Raw genomic sequence first — 15,970 nt, 5'->3', positions numbered from 1 at the left:
TACTGTACTCACCAAGATTCTGTCCGCCGTCTGCATACTTGAACGATGTTAGGTTGTTGATGGCAATTTTGTCGTATCGCTATCGCCATCGTAAGATCGAAATATCGTAAGTCGGACCCCATCGTAACTCGTGGACTATCTGTATAGTGTTATTAACGTACATTGGACAAATTTCTGTTAAAATTGAGATGATGATAATGATGACCGTGACAGTCATGATAAATAATTTCACTGTGACCTGCATTTAAATATCTTTTCCATTTGTGCATTTTCAGGTGAACAGCTTTGAGCAGTTCATCATAAACTTCTGTAACGAGAAGCTTCAGCAGATCTTCATCGAGCTCACCCTCAAGGAGGAGCAGGAAGAGTACATACGAGAGGTGAGGACCTTCCCGTGGCCGCCCGTCTGTCTGTCTCCTCCATCCCTGCACTATCTCTTCTCTGCCTCACTAGTGTAGGGGTGTTACGGAGGGGCTGTTATAGAATGGGATCAGATGGGAAAGAAACACAGTGGGCGTGGCTATGTCGGTGCACGGGAAGGTGCTCCCAGCGACGTCCTGGGGGGCTGACTCGGAGCTGGGATCCCCCGGGGCCCCACCCCTCAGCGGGGGTTTTGGTATAAAAGGGGATGAGCCGGAGGGCTCAGGGAGAGATGTTGAAGCTAACCAGTGAAAGCTGAAGATCGTCGTAGATAGAGCCCTGGACTCCCCTGGATCGCCGCCCTTATCAGGGCCGAACAGGATCGAGCCAGCGGCGTGGTCCCGAGAGCCAGAGCCGGTGCTCTTGTAAGAGCTGGTCTGGGACTCCGGGTACCGTGAGCCCGACTTACCAGTGTCGGGCTAGCTAGCCTCCCCTAGCCCGTTAGTGGAGGACTCAGAGGTAGGCTAGGCGTAGCTAGAGAGTGTATCCCCAGTTAGACGGGTGAGGGGGCCGATACCCCCTCCAGTGTTGTATGTCAGTGTTGTGCTGTACCGACACGGAATAAATACGTGTGCCTCCAAACCCCGGCGTCCAGTCTCCTGGAACACTATTACATCTGGTGTCAGAAGTGATCGACCACGAACATGGACACGCGACGGACAGCTCGTGCCAGGGTACCGGGGGCGGAGGACACTGCTGCAGAAGTTGAGCCCGAGATGGCTGAAGGCGACGCCGAGCAGCCGGGGCCGGATCCATCCACACCGCAGCGTCTGGATGGAGGGGAGCCGTCAGCAGATGGACTGCGGCAGGCTCACACGAGACTGGCGGAGCTGCTTTACGCTGCTGCCGCCACGCTTGACCAAATTACGCGGCTGGGGGCTGGTGGACCGCCACGGAGCGACGACAGCCGACGAGCAGCACGGGTTCCCGCCATTTCGACGGAGCCGGATTTGGAATCTCCCGCCATCGCCGCAGCAGCTGCTGAGGGCATGGCCGGGCTGAGCCTCGCGTCCGACGTCGGGCGTACAGTGGCTGCTACGTCATCAACAGCGGCCAGCGCGTCACCAGTGGTGCGACCGGCGATGCCACTCGTCGTTCGCGCCGAAGCCGAGCCGAGTAACGGGAGCGACGGGGGGCGACCTTCCACTGCGGCCGCTGCGTTGCACCAACATCTACCTCCCCTCAAGGAGTTTGTGGGCGAGGATGGTGACTGGGGCGGCTTTCAGCGGAGCTTCCTCGCACACCAGGAGATGGCGCAGTGGACCGATGCCGAGGCTCTCCGCGCGCTGCCGGCGCTGCTCGACAGCGATGCCCTCGCTACGCTCACCTCAGCGCCGAAAGCCAAGCGCGCCACGCTGCAGATGGCGCTTTAGCTGCTGGCTGCAGTCTACGGACCACCGTCTGACTGCAGGCAGCTATTCTACGATCGTCAGCGGGGTGCCAAGGAGTCGCCCCTGGCGTATCGCACGGCTCTCTTGGCACTGGCAAGAACGGCTTTCCCGCGAATGGATGACGAAGGAGTGGACGCCATGGTGACGGAGAAGATCCTCTTGCTGGCTGACCAATTGGACATCGTCGTCGTGGCGCAGGACGACGCTGAGATGTCTTCCCTCCGGGCTGCACGACACCTCCACGCCAACTTACTCTCGCAGCGACGAAAGGCCAGCAAGGCGGCGACCGGCCGTGCTGTGGCTGCAGCCACCCTCCCGGCGGAGGAAATTTGCGCCGTCGACCGTCAGCTGGAGTGGAGAGCGGGAGTACGGCCGGCTCGGGATGGACCGAGCCGCCTCGACCAGCCAACGTCATCGGCAGCGCTCCCACGCTGCTACAATTGCGGCCTCCGGGGTCATGTCGCCTCGGGATGCCGCTCTCCTCGGCAGCACGGGGCGACGCCTCGACAGGACGCCGCGCCTCCTCCCAAGCTCCAACAACAATACCCGGCGAGTCGCGGCACCCCTCATGTTTGGCCCACACACACACCCGTCACACACTCACGCACCGCAACGAATGGGGGGCCGAAATTTCACACCGTCGCGCCAACACGTACCACTGTGGGGACTAATATCCAACCCAGCCAGTGGTCCGTGTTGGCCCATCGCGTTGTGGCCGCGTCGTCGGGGTCGTCAGCCATTGTGGGGCACATTGATGGGGTTGAGGTGCGCATCCTGGTCGATACGGGAGCATCGGCGACCATTATTTCAGAATTGATTTACAACATTCTTCCTGTTCAGAGCCGTCCTTTGCTGCCCGTTGATGTACCGTTCTATGCTGCTCACTGGGCATCATTGGACAAATTCGAGCGCAAATTTGTATCGGAGATATCAAATTATCTGGCCCAATTTTTGTCTCCTCCTCGCTGGCGGTTCCGTGCCTGCTGGGGACGGACTTCCTGGGCAAAATGCCGATCCGTATCTTAATCGACCAGGGCTGTATTGAGCTCCCGTCGGGCCGACGTATGGCATTTCTGCCGTCTCCCTCTGCGGGTCGGACGGCGTTCGCGACGGTACCGGCGCTCGTTGACAGAACGGTACGCGTACCGCCGGGGGCCCAGATGCTGGTGCCTCTTAAACTACGTCGGCCTTTCGCTAAAGGGATTGGGGACCAGGGGGTTCTGCTGGGCCCTTCTAGGGTCGGGGTTAGCGGACCTCATTTAATTCCGGCCCAGACCATCGTTAAGGGGGACGGGGACCCTTTCATCGCGGTCCTCAATGTGGGGTCGCGGACGGTGGTGCTTCCACAGGGGACCGTGCTTGCTCACGCAACGCCGGTGCCCTGTGAGGAACCCGTCGTAAATCACGTGAGCGCTGCCCCTCTGCCGCGACCACATACGGACAGTGATGAGGGGTGGCTCGAGGCGCTTTGTGCGGAATCGACAGACCTGTCGGACTTAGAGCGTCAAAAGCTTAAAACACTGCTGCGTGAATTTTCCGACGTTTTCAGTCAGAACAAATACGATCTGGGCTGTACTCATCTGCTGCGTCACCATATTGATACGGGTGACAGCGCGCCAATACGCCAGAATCTTTTTCGGTTAAGTCCCGCCGAAAAGGACCATGTCAAAACGGCCGTTGATGACATGTTAGCCGCCGACATCATTTCTCCTTCCACCAGCCCTTGGGGAGCGCCGATTGTCTTAGTTAAAAAACATGACGGCTCGTTGCGGTTTTGCGTCGATTTTCGTCGCCTCAACAAAATTTCTGTTGCCGACGCATACCTGCTCAAACGGATAGACGAATCGCTTGACGCCTTGGCGGGGGCGCGATTCTTCTCCACATTGGATTTGCTTTTGGGATTCTGGCAGCTTCCTCTGGACAATGATTCGAAACCCAAAACTGCATTCCGTACACCGCACGGCCTGTTCCAATTCAACCGGTTGCCGATGGGACTCCACTCAGCGCCGGCAACTTTCCAGCGATTGATGGAATTGGTTTTGGCTGGGTTACAATGGGACTCGTGCTTGATTTATTTGGATGACGTTATCGTCTTTAGCAAAACATTCGACGAAAATCTACAGAGGTTGCGGGCGGTTTTCCTCAAAATGTGGGCTGCTAATTTGAAATTTAAACCCCAAAAATGTCATTTGTTACGCGAATCTGTGCGTTATTTGGGACATATTGTCGGACGCTCAGGTATTGCTACCGATCCCGCCAAAACGCAGTGTGTCAGCTCCTGGCTGACTCCCACCTCTGTGGGAGAGGTCAGGAGTTTAGTTGGATTCGCGTCGTATTACCGACGGTTTGTCGTGGATTTTGCAACGATTGCAAAGCCCCTACACGCTTTGAGGAGGAGCCTTCCGATCCCTCCGGGACGCGCTGGTAAAGGCTCCTCCCTTGGTTTACCCTGATTTTTCAAAACTCTTTTTGCTCAACACGGACGCGAGCAACACGGGTATTGGGGGCGTGCTTTCGCAGGTGGCTAACGGCGTGGAACGGGTAGTCGCGTACGGTAGTCGGGTGTTGTCTCCAGCTGAGCAAAGATATTGTGTCACCCGTCGGGAACTGTTGGCAATTGTTAACTTCATCCAACAGTATCGCCCATATCTGTACGGTCGGCATTTCACCATCCGCACAGATCATGCGGCACTACAGTACGCCCTGCGAGTTCAACAACCATCGGGACAATTGTCTCGATGGTTGGAGATTCTCCAGGACTTCGATTTCGAAGCTACGTACCGTAAGGGCGTTCGCCACACCAATGCGGACGCCCTGTCACGGATGCCAACCACCTCCGAATGCGCATGCCTCCTGGGGTCGGGACGTTGCAGGCCTCCGAGTGAGATATCCATTCCGGTCCTGGCGGCCGCCGCTGACGCAACGTCGATGACGGATTCGATTGCACAACAGGGAAAAGATTCCCTGTTGGGGTTGCCTGTTGCTGAATGGGGGCGCCTCCAGATGGAGGATACCTCCCTCCTCGCGTTGCGTCGTCGCGTCGGAAGTGCTGGGCGGGGGAGGGGTGATGTCGACTCATGGGAGATGGTCCAGGGTCTGTTAATGCATTGGGATGGGAGATCCAATCGACACCGGCTGGTGGTCCCTTCTGTTTTGCGGGGTAAGGTGGTGTGGGCCGCTCATGAGCGCCTCCTCCACCTGGGGACTCAAAAGACCCTCGCCATGCTCCAGCTAGATTTTTTTTGGCCGGGCATGACAAGGGATGTCGGGGATCTGTTGGGGTCATGTCCTCGGTGTGCGCAACGTAAACCACCAGCACATGAGTCTAACCCGCCTTTGCAATCCATCAAAGTTTCCAGGGTCAACGAGCTTGTCGCGCTTGATATCCTGGGCCCATTCCCCGCTACCCCCAGGGGCAACAGATACCTGTTGACCGGGGTGGAATATTTTACACGCTGGCCTATGGCCTGGCCCCTTGCCAACCAGTCGGCAGCAGCCATCGCGGAGGCCTTTGTCCAGGGATACGTCCTGGACAAAGGTGCTCCGGAGCGGCTGCTGACCTTCTTCTTCTTCTTCCTAGCGTTGTTCCCGCTGTGGCGCAGGGTCCGCTTTTCGGCATTGTCTTCTCCATTTGGCTCGGTCCAGGGCATCTTTAGGGGGTGCGTTGACCGTCTTCATGTCTTCCTTTATTCGGTCCATCCATCGCTTCTTCGGACGCCCGCGTGGACGGCGGCCCTCTGGCTCAATACGCAAGGCAGTCTTGGCCACTGATGACTCTTCACTTCGCATCACGTGGCCGTACCACCGAAGCCTTGCCTCAAGCATCTTGTCCGCAATGGGGGCCACACCAAGTCGCTTCCGAACGTCTTCATTCCTGACACGATCCCATCGAGTGAGCCCGAGGCTCCATCTGAGCATCCTCATCTCCATGGTGTGGAGAGCTTGTTCGTGTACAGTTGTGGCTGGCCAGCACTCGGATCCATAGAGTGCCACCGGTCGGACGATGGTCTTGTATATTTTTCCCTTCAGCCTATCCGGAATTTTCCGATCACAGAGGACTCCGGTGACTTGCCTCCATTTCATCCACGCCGCATTGACTCGTGACCTCACATCAGTCGTGATGCTACCATCTGAGCTGATGGTGGAGCCCAGGTACTTAAAGTCCGTCACTTTCTTCAGATCTTCTCCGTCAATACTGATGGTGCCGTCGGTTTGGGGGCCACACTCCATATACTCCGTCTTTTTGATGTTGAACCTCATCCCGTTTTCGTCCAAACGTTCCTTCCACAGGCGCGTTTGTCTTTCCACTTCTCCTCTCTCTTCATCTGAGAGGAGGACGTCATCCGCGTAGAGAATTGACCATGGAAGGGGCGTGTGCAGGTCGGCAGTGATCGTGTCCATGCACAGGATAAACAGGAGTGGTGACAGGGCCGATCCTTGGTGCACTCCAACGCTGATGGGAAATGGCGGTGATATGCCCACTGCACACCTGACTGCACTGGTGACGTTCTTGTATAGGAGTTGCACCCAATGCACGTAGGTTTCAGGGACTCCATGGGATCGAAGCGAGTGCCAGATGAGGTCGTGGGGGACCCTGTCAAATGCCTTTTCAAGGTCGAGGAACGACACGTGCACAGCTTGGTTCTTCTCTCTGTGCCTCTCCAGCAGGAGCCTCGCCGCGAATATGGCGTCCGTAGTGCCACATCCTTTGACGAAGCCGCATTGGTTGGGTGATAGGGTGATGATGTTTCTAATCCTCGTGTCCAAAACTCGCTCACAGATCTTCATCGCATGACACAGGAGCCGGATTGGCCTGTAATTCGAGCATTCTGCCACGTCCCCTTTACCCTTCCAAATTGGAACCGTCGTGCTGGTCGACCAGGCTTCTGGGACCTCACTGGTGCTCGTGATGGTGTTGAAGAGCTGGGTAAGGAGGGCAGCACCCTGCCTGCCAAGGATCTTCCAGGCCTCAGCAGGGATATCGTCCGGGCCAGTCGCTTTCCCATTCTTCGGCTGCTGACCGACCAGGGCAAACATTTTTCTGGTAAACTTCTCCAAGAGGTCTATGAGCTCCTGGGCACGAAAAAAATTCGTACCTCCCCATATCATCCGCAAACTGACGGGATGGTGGAGCGTCTGCATCGAACCATCACGTCAATGCTGTCCCAACAGGTCTCGGACTCACAGACCGATTGGGACCTTCAAATTCAAGGGTTCTTGGCAGCATATAGAATGGCTCCCCATGCGGCAACGGGATTTTCCCCCTTCTTCTTGATGTACGGCCGCGAACCTGACCCGCCTGTTCAGACCAGCTGCAGATCTCAGCGCCGCGGGGTAAAACTAAATTGGCCGACCATGTTAAATTCAATATTGCTAAATTAACAGAAGCACGGGAGGCTGCTATGCAAAATTCCGACCTCCGCCAGAAGGCTAACGAGAGGCTCAGGCTGGGTCGGGCGCACGTGCTGCAGTGGAAACCGGGTGACAAGGCTTGGTTACACTGTCCACAGGTACCACTTGCAACCTCCTCTAAACTGGTGCGGCCGTGGCAGGGCCCTGTGGAGGTGGTTCAGGTTTTGCGGCCTCAGTGTGTACGCATCAAATGGGGGAAGCGGCGGTGGTTTGTGCACCCCTCCAGATTGAAACCGTTCGTTGCGGCCCGAGTTCCCACTTCACACACGCGTGGCCAGACATGTGGGGGGTCCGCCGACTCACAGGGTCCGTCTCCGCTGCTCTCACCTAACGTGCTGCCGGCTGTCCCGCCCTCAGGTGCACCGGGAGTGACGGGCTCACACCCGACAACCCCTCCTGGGGATGCCGAGGGTCACGCGGCAACGGAAAGTGACTCACTCGGACACGGACGGTTGCCACCCAACAGTCCGCCATCCGGGGTTGCCCCGTGTGACGGGCCTGCTGCAAGAACGCGCGCGAAAACGCGCAGACTTTTGTGATGCCCGGAGGATTGTACATATGTTGTGTTCATTGTGTGTTGTGTGTGTGTGGTGTGTTTTTCTGTAGATTGTATATAGGGTGCTCTTACGGAATTCGTATTTATTCGGGGGGGGTGCGTCGGGTTATTTCTCTTCTTGCTGTTGTGGTTCTTGTTGGTGTTCTTGTTGTTGTTATTGTTGAAAAAAATTGTGAGGCACACGCGGGTTCAAGGGGTAAATACACTTTTATTGTTGTTTGTTGCAGCCGGGACGGCTGCGAGCTGTACAGGGGGGGGTGATGTAGGGGTGTTACGGAGGGGCTGTTATACAATGGTATCAGACGGTAAACAAACACAGTGGGCGTGGCTATGTCGGTGCACAGGGGGGTGCTCACAGCGACGTCCGCATTGGGCAGCCTGGGGGGCTGACTCGGAGCTGGGATCCCCCGGGGCCCCACCCCTCAGCAGGGGTTTTGGTTTAAAAGGGGATGAGCCGGAGGGCTCAGGGAGAGATGTTGAAGCTAACCAGTGAAGGCTGAAGATCGTCGTAGATAGAGCCCTGGACTCCCCTGGATCGCCGCCCTTATCAGGGCCGAACAGGATCGAGCCAGCGGCGTGGTCCCGAGAGCCAGAGCCGGTGCTCTTGTAAGAGCTGGTCTGGGACTCCGGGTACCGTGAGCCCGACTTACCAGTGTCGGGCTAGCTAGCCTCCCCTAGCCCGTTAGTGGAGGACCCAGAGGTAGGCTAGGCGTAGCTAGAGAGTGTATCCCCAGTTAGACGGGTGAGGGGGCCGATACCCCCTCCAGTGTTGTATGTCAGTGTTGTGCTGTACCGACACGGAATAAATACGTGTGCCTCCAAACCCCGGCGTCCAGTCTCCTGGAACACTATTACACTAGTATAGCCTACTTGCTAGTTCTAGTTCTTTCCAGTGGCAAGTTGCTACATTTTTCACATCAACCAAAACATAATTTCCATTAATTTGCAGCCTGTTCTGTGCATGTTCGTGCTTCAATAAACTCCTTGAAAAAAGTGTTTTTTAAAAACAATGGTTTTATTAACAACTTCGTTCAATGTATAAAAGGGAAATCTGTGAATTTGTGTCTGTTCAAAATGTTTACATACTTCCTGACGTGCAACAAACTTGAAATTTGCCCTGTGGGTACTTTCCAGACTGTACACCATGCAAACATTATGAAAATTAACTTTTGGATTTTTGGGGGGGGGGGCGCAATAATGCAGAGATTTTGCACGGCAAGTGAGCTGTGACGTCAAATCTGTCATTGGACCCGCGCATGTGGAAGCGTAACGCATTGTAGTGTAGTGGTTAGCGCGCCGCTGTGCTACGAACCCGGCGACCCGAGTTCGATTCCCGCTCACGGCCACCACCGGTGACGATTATTTGAACCGGTCCTGGGCCTCCCCTAGGTCGACTCAGCCTCAAACGAGTAACTGGTGTGGTGTGTGAACATCGCCACTGGGGAGACAAAGGTGGCCGGGCGTGGTGAATCCAAGTCCTGGGTGAAGCTGGGTAGTAAAGCTAGTAATTAATATGCCGTCTATACAAAAAATGTAATTGCTTGAAAGGAGCCACTTAATTGATGATTTAATGCAGGCATGCATTGTCACCGGATCTGAGTACATGTGCAAAATTTCGAATTTATTGGACAACAGGAAGTGGACTAACTTTTGATTACAAGATTTGACCACGACAGACACAGGTGAAGTTAAATAAAGCCGTTGAAAAAAAAGGCAATTTTATTTTCACAAATATGCTACTGTTAAAATAAATAGATATAGGCAACCGCAGAGCTTATGAATCGTAAAAAGAATACCAGCACAACTTTTTTGTGCTACAGACTGCCCCGTTAGTGAACTCATCTTCTGCATTCAGGGATTTTAGGAGAGTATTATTACATACGGTCAAAACCTAAGTGATTCATTGATAAAACAATTTACACAAGAAACATTGGAACATTTTTTCAAACGAGTAACATCCAGAAATGTTGATGTTTACATTCACAGAACTTTTTCAAGTACTGAATAAAAAAACGATCTTTAGCATAATTACATAAGACACCCAACTTCCTCTAATGCTACATTATCCATAATAGGGGGGAGGGGAAGGTTGGGTTAGATCGCGTAAATAATATTGGTCGTGAAAGCCTTCATGTTAAACGTACGCTACATCATTTAACACGATGTAAGTGCATAAAAAATAACATTACATGGACACCATCATCATATTACGTGGACACCATCACCATACACAACTGTGAGAAGGATGTTTGTTGGTCTCTTCCTGAGAACAAAGTTACTTGAATTTGAGAAGAACGTTGCATTTTCTGCTGTCAAGGTCAGTTTCTCCCCTTGTGAGCGTTTAGAGTTGTCCTTGTTTTTTACTGAGGGACACGTCTTGTGCTTTGGCCATATGCTCGCCTCAATGGAATTGGGCATACACCACAAGCTGGGCAACATCATTAATATTCAAGCTGCCACGCCACGGTATGGCTTTAATGCCCTTTATGGGCAATTAAGCCCTGTTTGGAGACTGTTAAATGAAATTATGACTGTAGCGTTTCTCCCCAATGGGATGTATATGATGGCTGTATTTGTATCGATTATTTTGGTTGACTGACTTCGCCAGAACAAACCTGGTGTGTCTATTGCAGTTATTGTGTGGAAAGTACACATTTGTTGTTTTCATGAATGCATTATGTTCTACCGTATTTGTCAGAAATTACACTTGCATAATGTACAGTAGCACATTCTATCTTGTTGTGTACGAGTTTTGGGTGATTGCTAAAAACTCGCTGTGCATCAATCAGTGAGTAGCATTCAAGGTGCGCATTGGCAATCAGTTGTTTAGGTTATGTACAATAACCTTTTTGCTGATTAAGTCTGTTTAAGTGCCAGAGTATTTTATGATGGCCTCCGATATCAACCAGTGTTAAACACAGTTCTACCAGTAGGAATGTGAAATAACTTCCAGTGTCTCACAGCCTTCAAAAAAGATGCAACCCAAAAAACAAAACGTCTCTCACACACACTCACACGTAGGATGTGTGTCCTAGACCATGGTGACATTAGCATGGCAGCCGCACATCACAGTGATGTCTCTAAAGCACTCCTGAAAGTCAACCTAAACCAGCCCCCCACCCCCTTTGTCTTTCTTGTTGACGAAGTTTACAATATGAAACATGCAGCCTCGATGCGCATCAACGAGACGGGAGATATTGGTGGTTTTGAGTGGCTCCTTCTTTCAACATTAACAATCAACGAGTCTGCTTCATCGCATGACTTGACACCCTTCCCATTTTCCTGCTTAACTGCTGCAGTTTATGAGGGAGGTTGTTCTAATGTTGGTCGTTTGCTTTCCTTATTTATTCTATTCATCCGTCTGTTTACATGTGTATGTATTTTACATATGGGGAGCGGTCGTGTAGCGGTTAGCGCACTGCGCTATGAACCTGTCGACCCGGGTGCAATTCCAGCTCACGGCCAACACCAGTGACGATTTTCTGAACCAGTCCTGGACATCCCCTAAGTCGACTCAGCCTCAAATGGGTACCTGGTGCGGTGTGTAAACATCGCCACTAGGGAGACAAAGGCGGCCGGGCGTGGTGCTGGCCACCCACCCCCTCGTGTGCTGTGCCGGCTTTCATAGGTGCTCGCTCACAGCACTTCCTGCTGCAGTCTGTTAAGGCTGTCTGTGTTTTTTTTTCTACCCCTAAATACACAAGTAGACACATTTCATTGATAGAAGTTCGATAACCTTGTAATACCACTGACACAACTATTGTTTGTGTTGTGTTCATTGAAAGATTTTAATAATGTAAAAAGTCATTGTTACGTTTAACTTTCTGGGCTCTCTATTAATAAACTATATTTTTTAAAGTGATGTTTGGCGTTTGCTGTGAGCAGGATGTCAGACTCCAAATGAATAATATACACAAATATCGCCCAAAGTCTGGTTCTTTAAAATAATAAGACGTTTGCTCGCGTTTATTTTTTCTTGTGTGTTGCAGGGAGTGAAATGGATCCAAATTGAATACTTCAACAACGCCATCATCTGTGACCTGATTGAGAACGTAAGGGTGTACGTGTGCGGTGACTGTGGGGTACCTAGTCCGCTATGTTGGTGCACTGTGTGTGCTTGCGTGTGAGCATGGGCGAGTGGTAGTGTAGTGGTGTGTGTGTGTGAGCGCACATGCGTGTGTATGTGTGTGGGGAGCGGTAGTGTAGTGGTTAGCTCGCTGTGCTACCAACCCGGTGACCCGAGTTCGATTCCTGTTCACGGCCAACACCACTGACGATTATCTGAATCAGTCCTGGGCCTCCTCTAGGTCGACTCGGCCTTAAATGAGTACCTGGTGCGGTGTGTAAACATCGCCACTAGGGAGACAAAGACGATTGGGCGTGCGTGGTGCTAGGCCACCCACCCCCTCCATTACAGTAAGAGCCTTCATATTAGTTACTCGCTAACAGCACTTACCCCAAAAGTCTGTTAAGGATATACGGTGGTTGTGCTAAAAAATGCATCTCTGGTACGCAAATGCATGCCTTGTAGTAAAGTACTCCATGTAGAAAGCGGGATTCCACATCAAGTATAGTAATTATAAGTACGTAATTTAACGAAAGAAGGCTTTTGAGATACGTTAGGCCTAAAGAAGGAAGCCATGCTCTGGAAAGAGATTCGATGGAGGGCATGAATTATGGACAACGGATGAGAGCACATGTGAGAGTGAGAGTTGGGATGACGCTGGGAGATGCGACTGCACACGATCATGAGAGATGGAGACTGATCTTGCATAATGCCTTTGAGCATTCGGGATGATGATGAGCCAGAGGCTTAACTAAATCTCATTGCTCTTTTATTAAGAGGATCTTGCAGAATGTATTTGTATATTTAGGGTATATACAAGTCATATAATTTTTGTTATAAAAAAATGTCGGTGTCTTTTTTATTTTAAAAGCACTCAATGAAGTGGTTATACTGATGCATTTGTTTATGGGCTTCTGTGTGGTTTTCATCGACCTTATATTTGGGGTGTGTGTGTTGGTACATGTGTAAATATATAAATGTGTATACGTTTGTGCTTTAGTGTAAGTATGCACACACACGCGTGTGTGTGTGTGTGTGCATGTGTATATGCTTGCATGTGATCATATAAGTGTGTTTTTTGCACAATATTTGTTGAATATTAGAAAAGTACATGAACATAATAAACTTTAGTTTGATAAGGTTTCATAAAAATGAAAAAAAATATGTGATCTGAATCGTAGTCATAGGTTATTTGAACAGTATTTAAATTATAGAGCGCTGTATTATATGCACATGTTGATGTGTGAATATGAGCAAGCATATACATATTCCATCAGTATTGGTCTGTGTTTGTGCATGTGCATATTAGCAAGAATGTGCATGCCTACGGATGTATTTGTGTGTATGAGCACATTTGCAAACATGTAATTACGTGTATCCTTATCATACATTTATATAGCGCCTTAACCAAGGTGATGTACAGTGAACTAACTATGGTACAAGATGCTTAGCGAGATCCAAAGAGATAATTGGATGGGAAATATGTGAAATGAGGTGGTGGTGGTGGTGGCGTTGCGTGGAATAAACGAAGATGGAAATTAGATGAGTGGATTGATGATGGGTGACCATGGGAAGTTGGGGACAGGGAAGGCGTATGCTCATGTGTTTGTGTCGATGCCCAAGCACATGAACGTATGTTCATGTGCTCAAGATCCCGGGAAAAATGATCATTTATAGTGAGCTTGGATTTTCACAGGGCATCAACAGCACGGATCACTGGAGGAAGACAGTTCCAGACTTACATTGATGGTCGAGGAGGATGAACGTGTCTCTCTCTCTCTCTGTGCAGCCCCAAACTGGCATTCTGTCCATGCTGGATGACGAGTGCATGCGTCCGGGCAATGCGACTGACTCCACCTTCTTGGACAAGCTCAACGACATCTGTGGCAAGCACGAGCGCTTCAAGAGCCACAACAGCCTGAGCACCAAGCGCTCGATCAACAACTCCCTGCTTTATCGGTGCTTCTGTGTGGATCACTACGCCGGCATGGTGCGCACACACACGCACATGCACTCAGCGCGCGCACTGAGTGCATTCAGTATACAGCGCGTCCCTAGAGCAAGTCTAATTCGAAGGAAACAAACAATTAACAAAAAAATGTTATACAGAATATTGACAGTGGTGCACAAACATCTATTTGCGATGAAGATGGACCACTGGCCAAAACGTTACCCATTTAATGTTTTTTTCCGTTTTTTGGCCACGGTATTATTGATGGATGTATTGAGTTTCTTTTCTTATTATTAACATGCATGTAGTTGTATGCGTGTATGTTGAACGTCTTTCGCACTGTGCTAATCAGAGGTGGAAGGATAACAAACTAAATACAAAAAGCAGTTTTCAAGAAATGAGTTTTAAATCTAGAGTTTGTTCTGCCTGTGGAATAGTTATAGTGGTGTAAAATCTGAGCTCCATGACCTCTTCTTTATGGTGGGTGAGCCAATCGAGTGGGTAATTGTGAACCAGTATTGAAATTGGGTTCAGTTTTCTACATGTGGAGTCCTGAATGTCGGTTGTGTTTGCACAACTCCAATTTTAATATTGAAGTGTCTGTGTTCGCTCTCGAGCATTGCGTCGTGATTGGTGATGACCTCCACTGGCAAAACCAACTTCTGTTCACTTCAATTTTACGCACCCCCCCAAGTGCTGAGCGAATCCCCAGATATACTTTATGCGGTTGCTCCGAAAGTCAGTGGAACACCTAATGGGTAAAATCCACATGTTAAAATCTGGTTATTACATTGAGTGTACGAATGTCATTGAATTGCTAGACACGAGGATGGCTGAACATTCTAAAACTGAGAAAAATGTGCATGGGTTATATAATACCACAGTGTTTGTTTTTTCAATGTCATTTGAGCACTACTTTTAGTAGAACATAGAAGCATTGCCGTTGTACATTCTTCAAGCAAATAGTGTTTTTTTTTAATACTGGTAGGAACCTCCTGGTTACACCAGCCCACAGGGGATTATTGTGTCCGTCCGTCCGTTGTGCATCCAAAAATGGGAGGGGTGGGGCTGGGTGGAGAGGGGAGGGTGGGGAGGGGCTGGGTGGGGAGGGTGGGGCTGGGTGGGGAAGGTGGGAGGGGTGGGGCTGGGTGGGGAGGGGCTAGTCACCCCGTGGTGCCCTTATAAAACTCAACGTTTAACCTACTCACGCCGGCTTGTGCCCACCCTCACAGTCGGCCACATTTGCGGAATACACCACGCCGCCGTTGACCCTGGCCATTGACCGAGCAACCCAACGTACCTACTAGCTCCCTCCGCAGGAATGTGTTTTTACAGTCCTCAGACGGTGAAAAGAGATTGTGTTTGGAGCTTTGATTACAAATATGAAAACACAATGTGGGACACATTCTTTAAACTCAAGCTTTCATAGAGAAGCCATTTTACAGTTGATTATGCACATTGCAACGCTGTAGAATCTTGTGTTGTGGGTTCACTTACTGTCAATCACCTTTCGTTTCTGTCGCATTTCATATAAACGATCATCAGCTATCACTATGCGTGCATCAGTCACCTAGTTTAATGTACTTTGTCATCCAGTATATAATTTCTGAGCAGCCTTCAGCTTCACAATTTCATTCACCGAAACACCATCGCTGTAATTCAGTGACTATCATTCAGTGTTACCCAGTGAAACATCACCTTGATCACCATCACAATACCTCAACGTCTGTAATCGTAACATAACAATATTCTGTTCGATAATTGTTTTTTTACCATTTTATCTGGCAACTAAACTGACACCTTATTTACAAGGAGTCATGTTTGCATTGACCACAATACCTGCGGTCAGAATGCAAAAAAAAACACAACTCTGATCATGTATGCACTGTCCTTGAAATTGATTGATCCACACCCGAGACAGCTTTTATTAGAGCCTAGTCTCACATGGTGTTGGACCAGATGACGCCAAAACCAACGATCATATTTTGCTACTGGCAAAGGAGGTTCCAATGGTGGAATATTCTGTTCACCACATATTTCGCCATCATAACCATCAACCTTACAACAGCCATCATTGCCCTTCCTCAAACCTGTGTTCCTTGTCTGAGATTTTGCTTCCATTTCGGAAAGACTCACAGTGGCGGTTGCCCTATCTGTGAGTCATCCCCTCGTCA

At 50.5% G+C, this 15,970-nt stretch overlaps 1 protein-coding gene across 5 annotated transcripts in view; it reads left to right on the top strand.

Moving 5' to 3' along the window:
* Nucleotides 1-15,970, top strand: part of LOC144934146 (unconventional myosin-Ib-like) — a 116,500-nt gene that overhangs the window by 64,784 nt on the left and 35,746 nt on the right. For all 5 annotated transcript variants that reach the window (XM_078859668.1, XM_078859658.1, XM_078859647.1 and 2 more), the window contains exons 14-16: nucleotides 276-380; nucleotides 11,769-11,831; nucleotides 13,635-13,835. In XM_078859668.1, the coding sequence (XP_078715794.1) occupies nucleotides 276-380; nucleotides 11,769-11,831; nucleotides 13,635-13,835 (369 nt within the window). The remainder of the gene's footprint in view (nucleotides 1-275; nucleotides 381-11,768; nucleotides 11,832-13,634; nucleotides 13,836-15,970) is intronic.

This window comes from Lampetra fluviatilis, chromosome 1 (assembly GCF_964198595.1).
Source record: "Lampetra fluviatilis chromosome 1, kcLamFluv1.1, whole genome shotgun sequence".
Classification (NCBI taxonomy): domain Eukaryota; kingdom Metazoa; phylum Chordata; class Hyperoartia; order Petromyzontiformes; family Petromyzontidae; genus Lampetra; species Lampetra fluviatilis.
The sequence above is the reverse complement of the archived record's forward strand: the minus strand, read 5'-3'. Positions and strand labels throughout refer to the sequence as shown.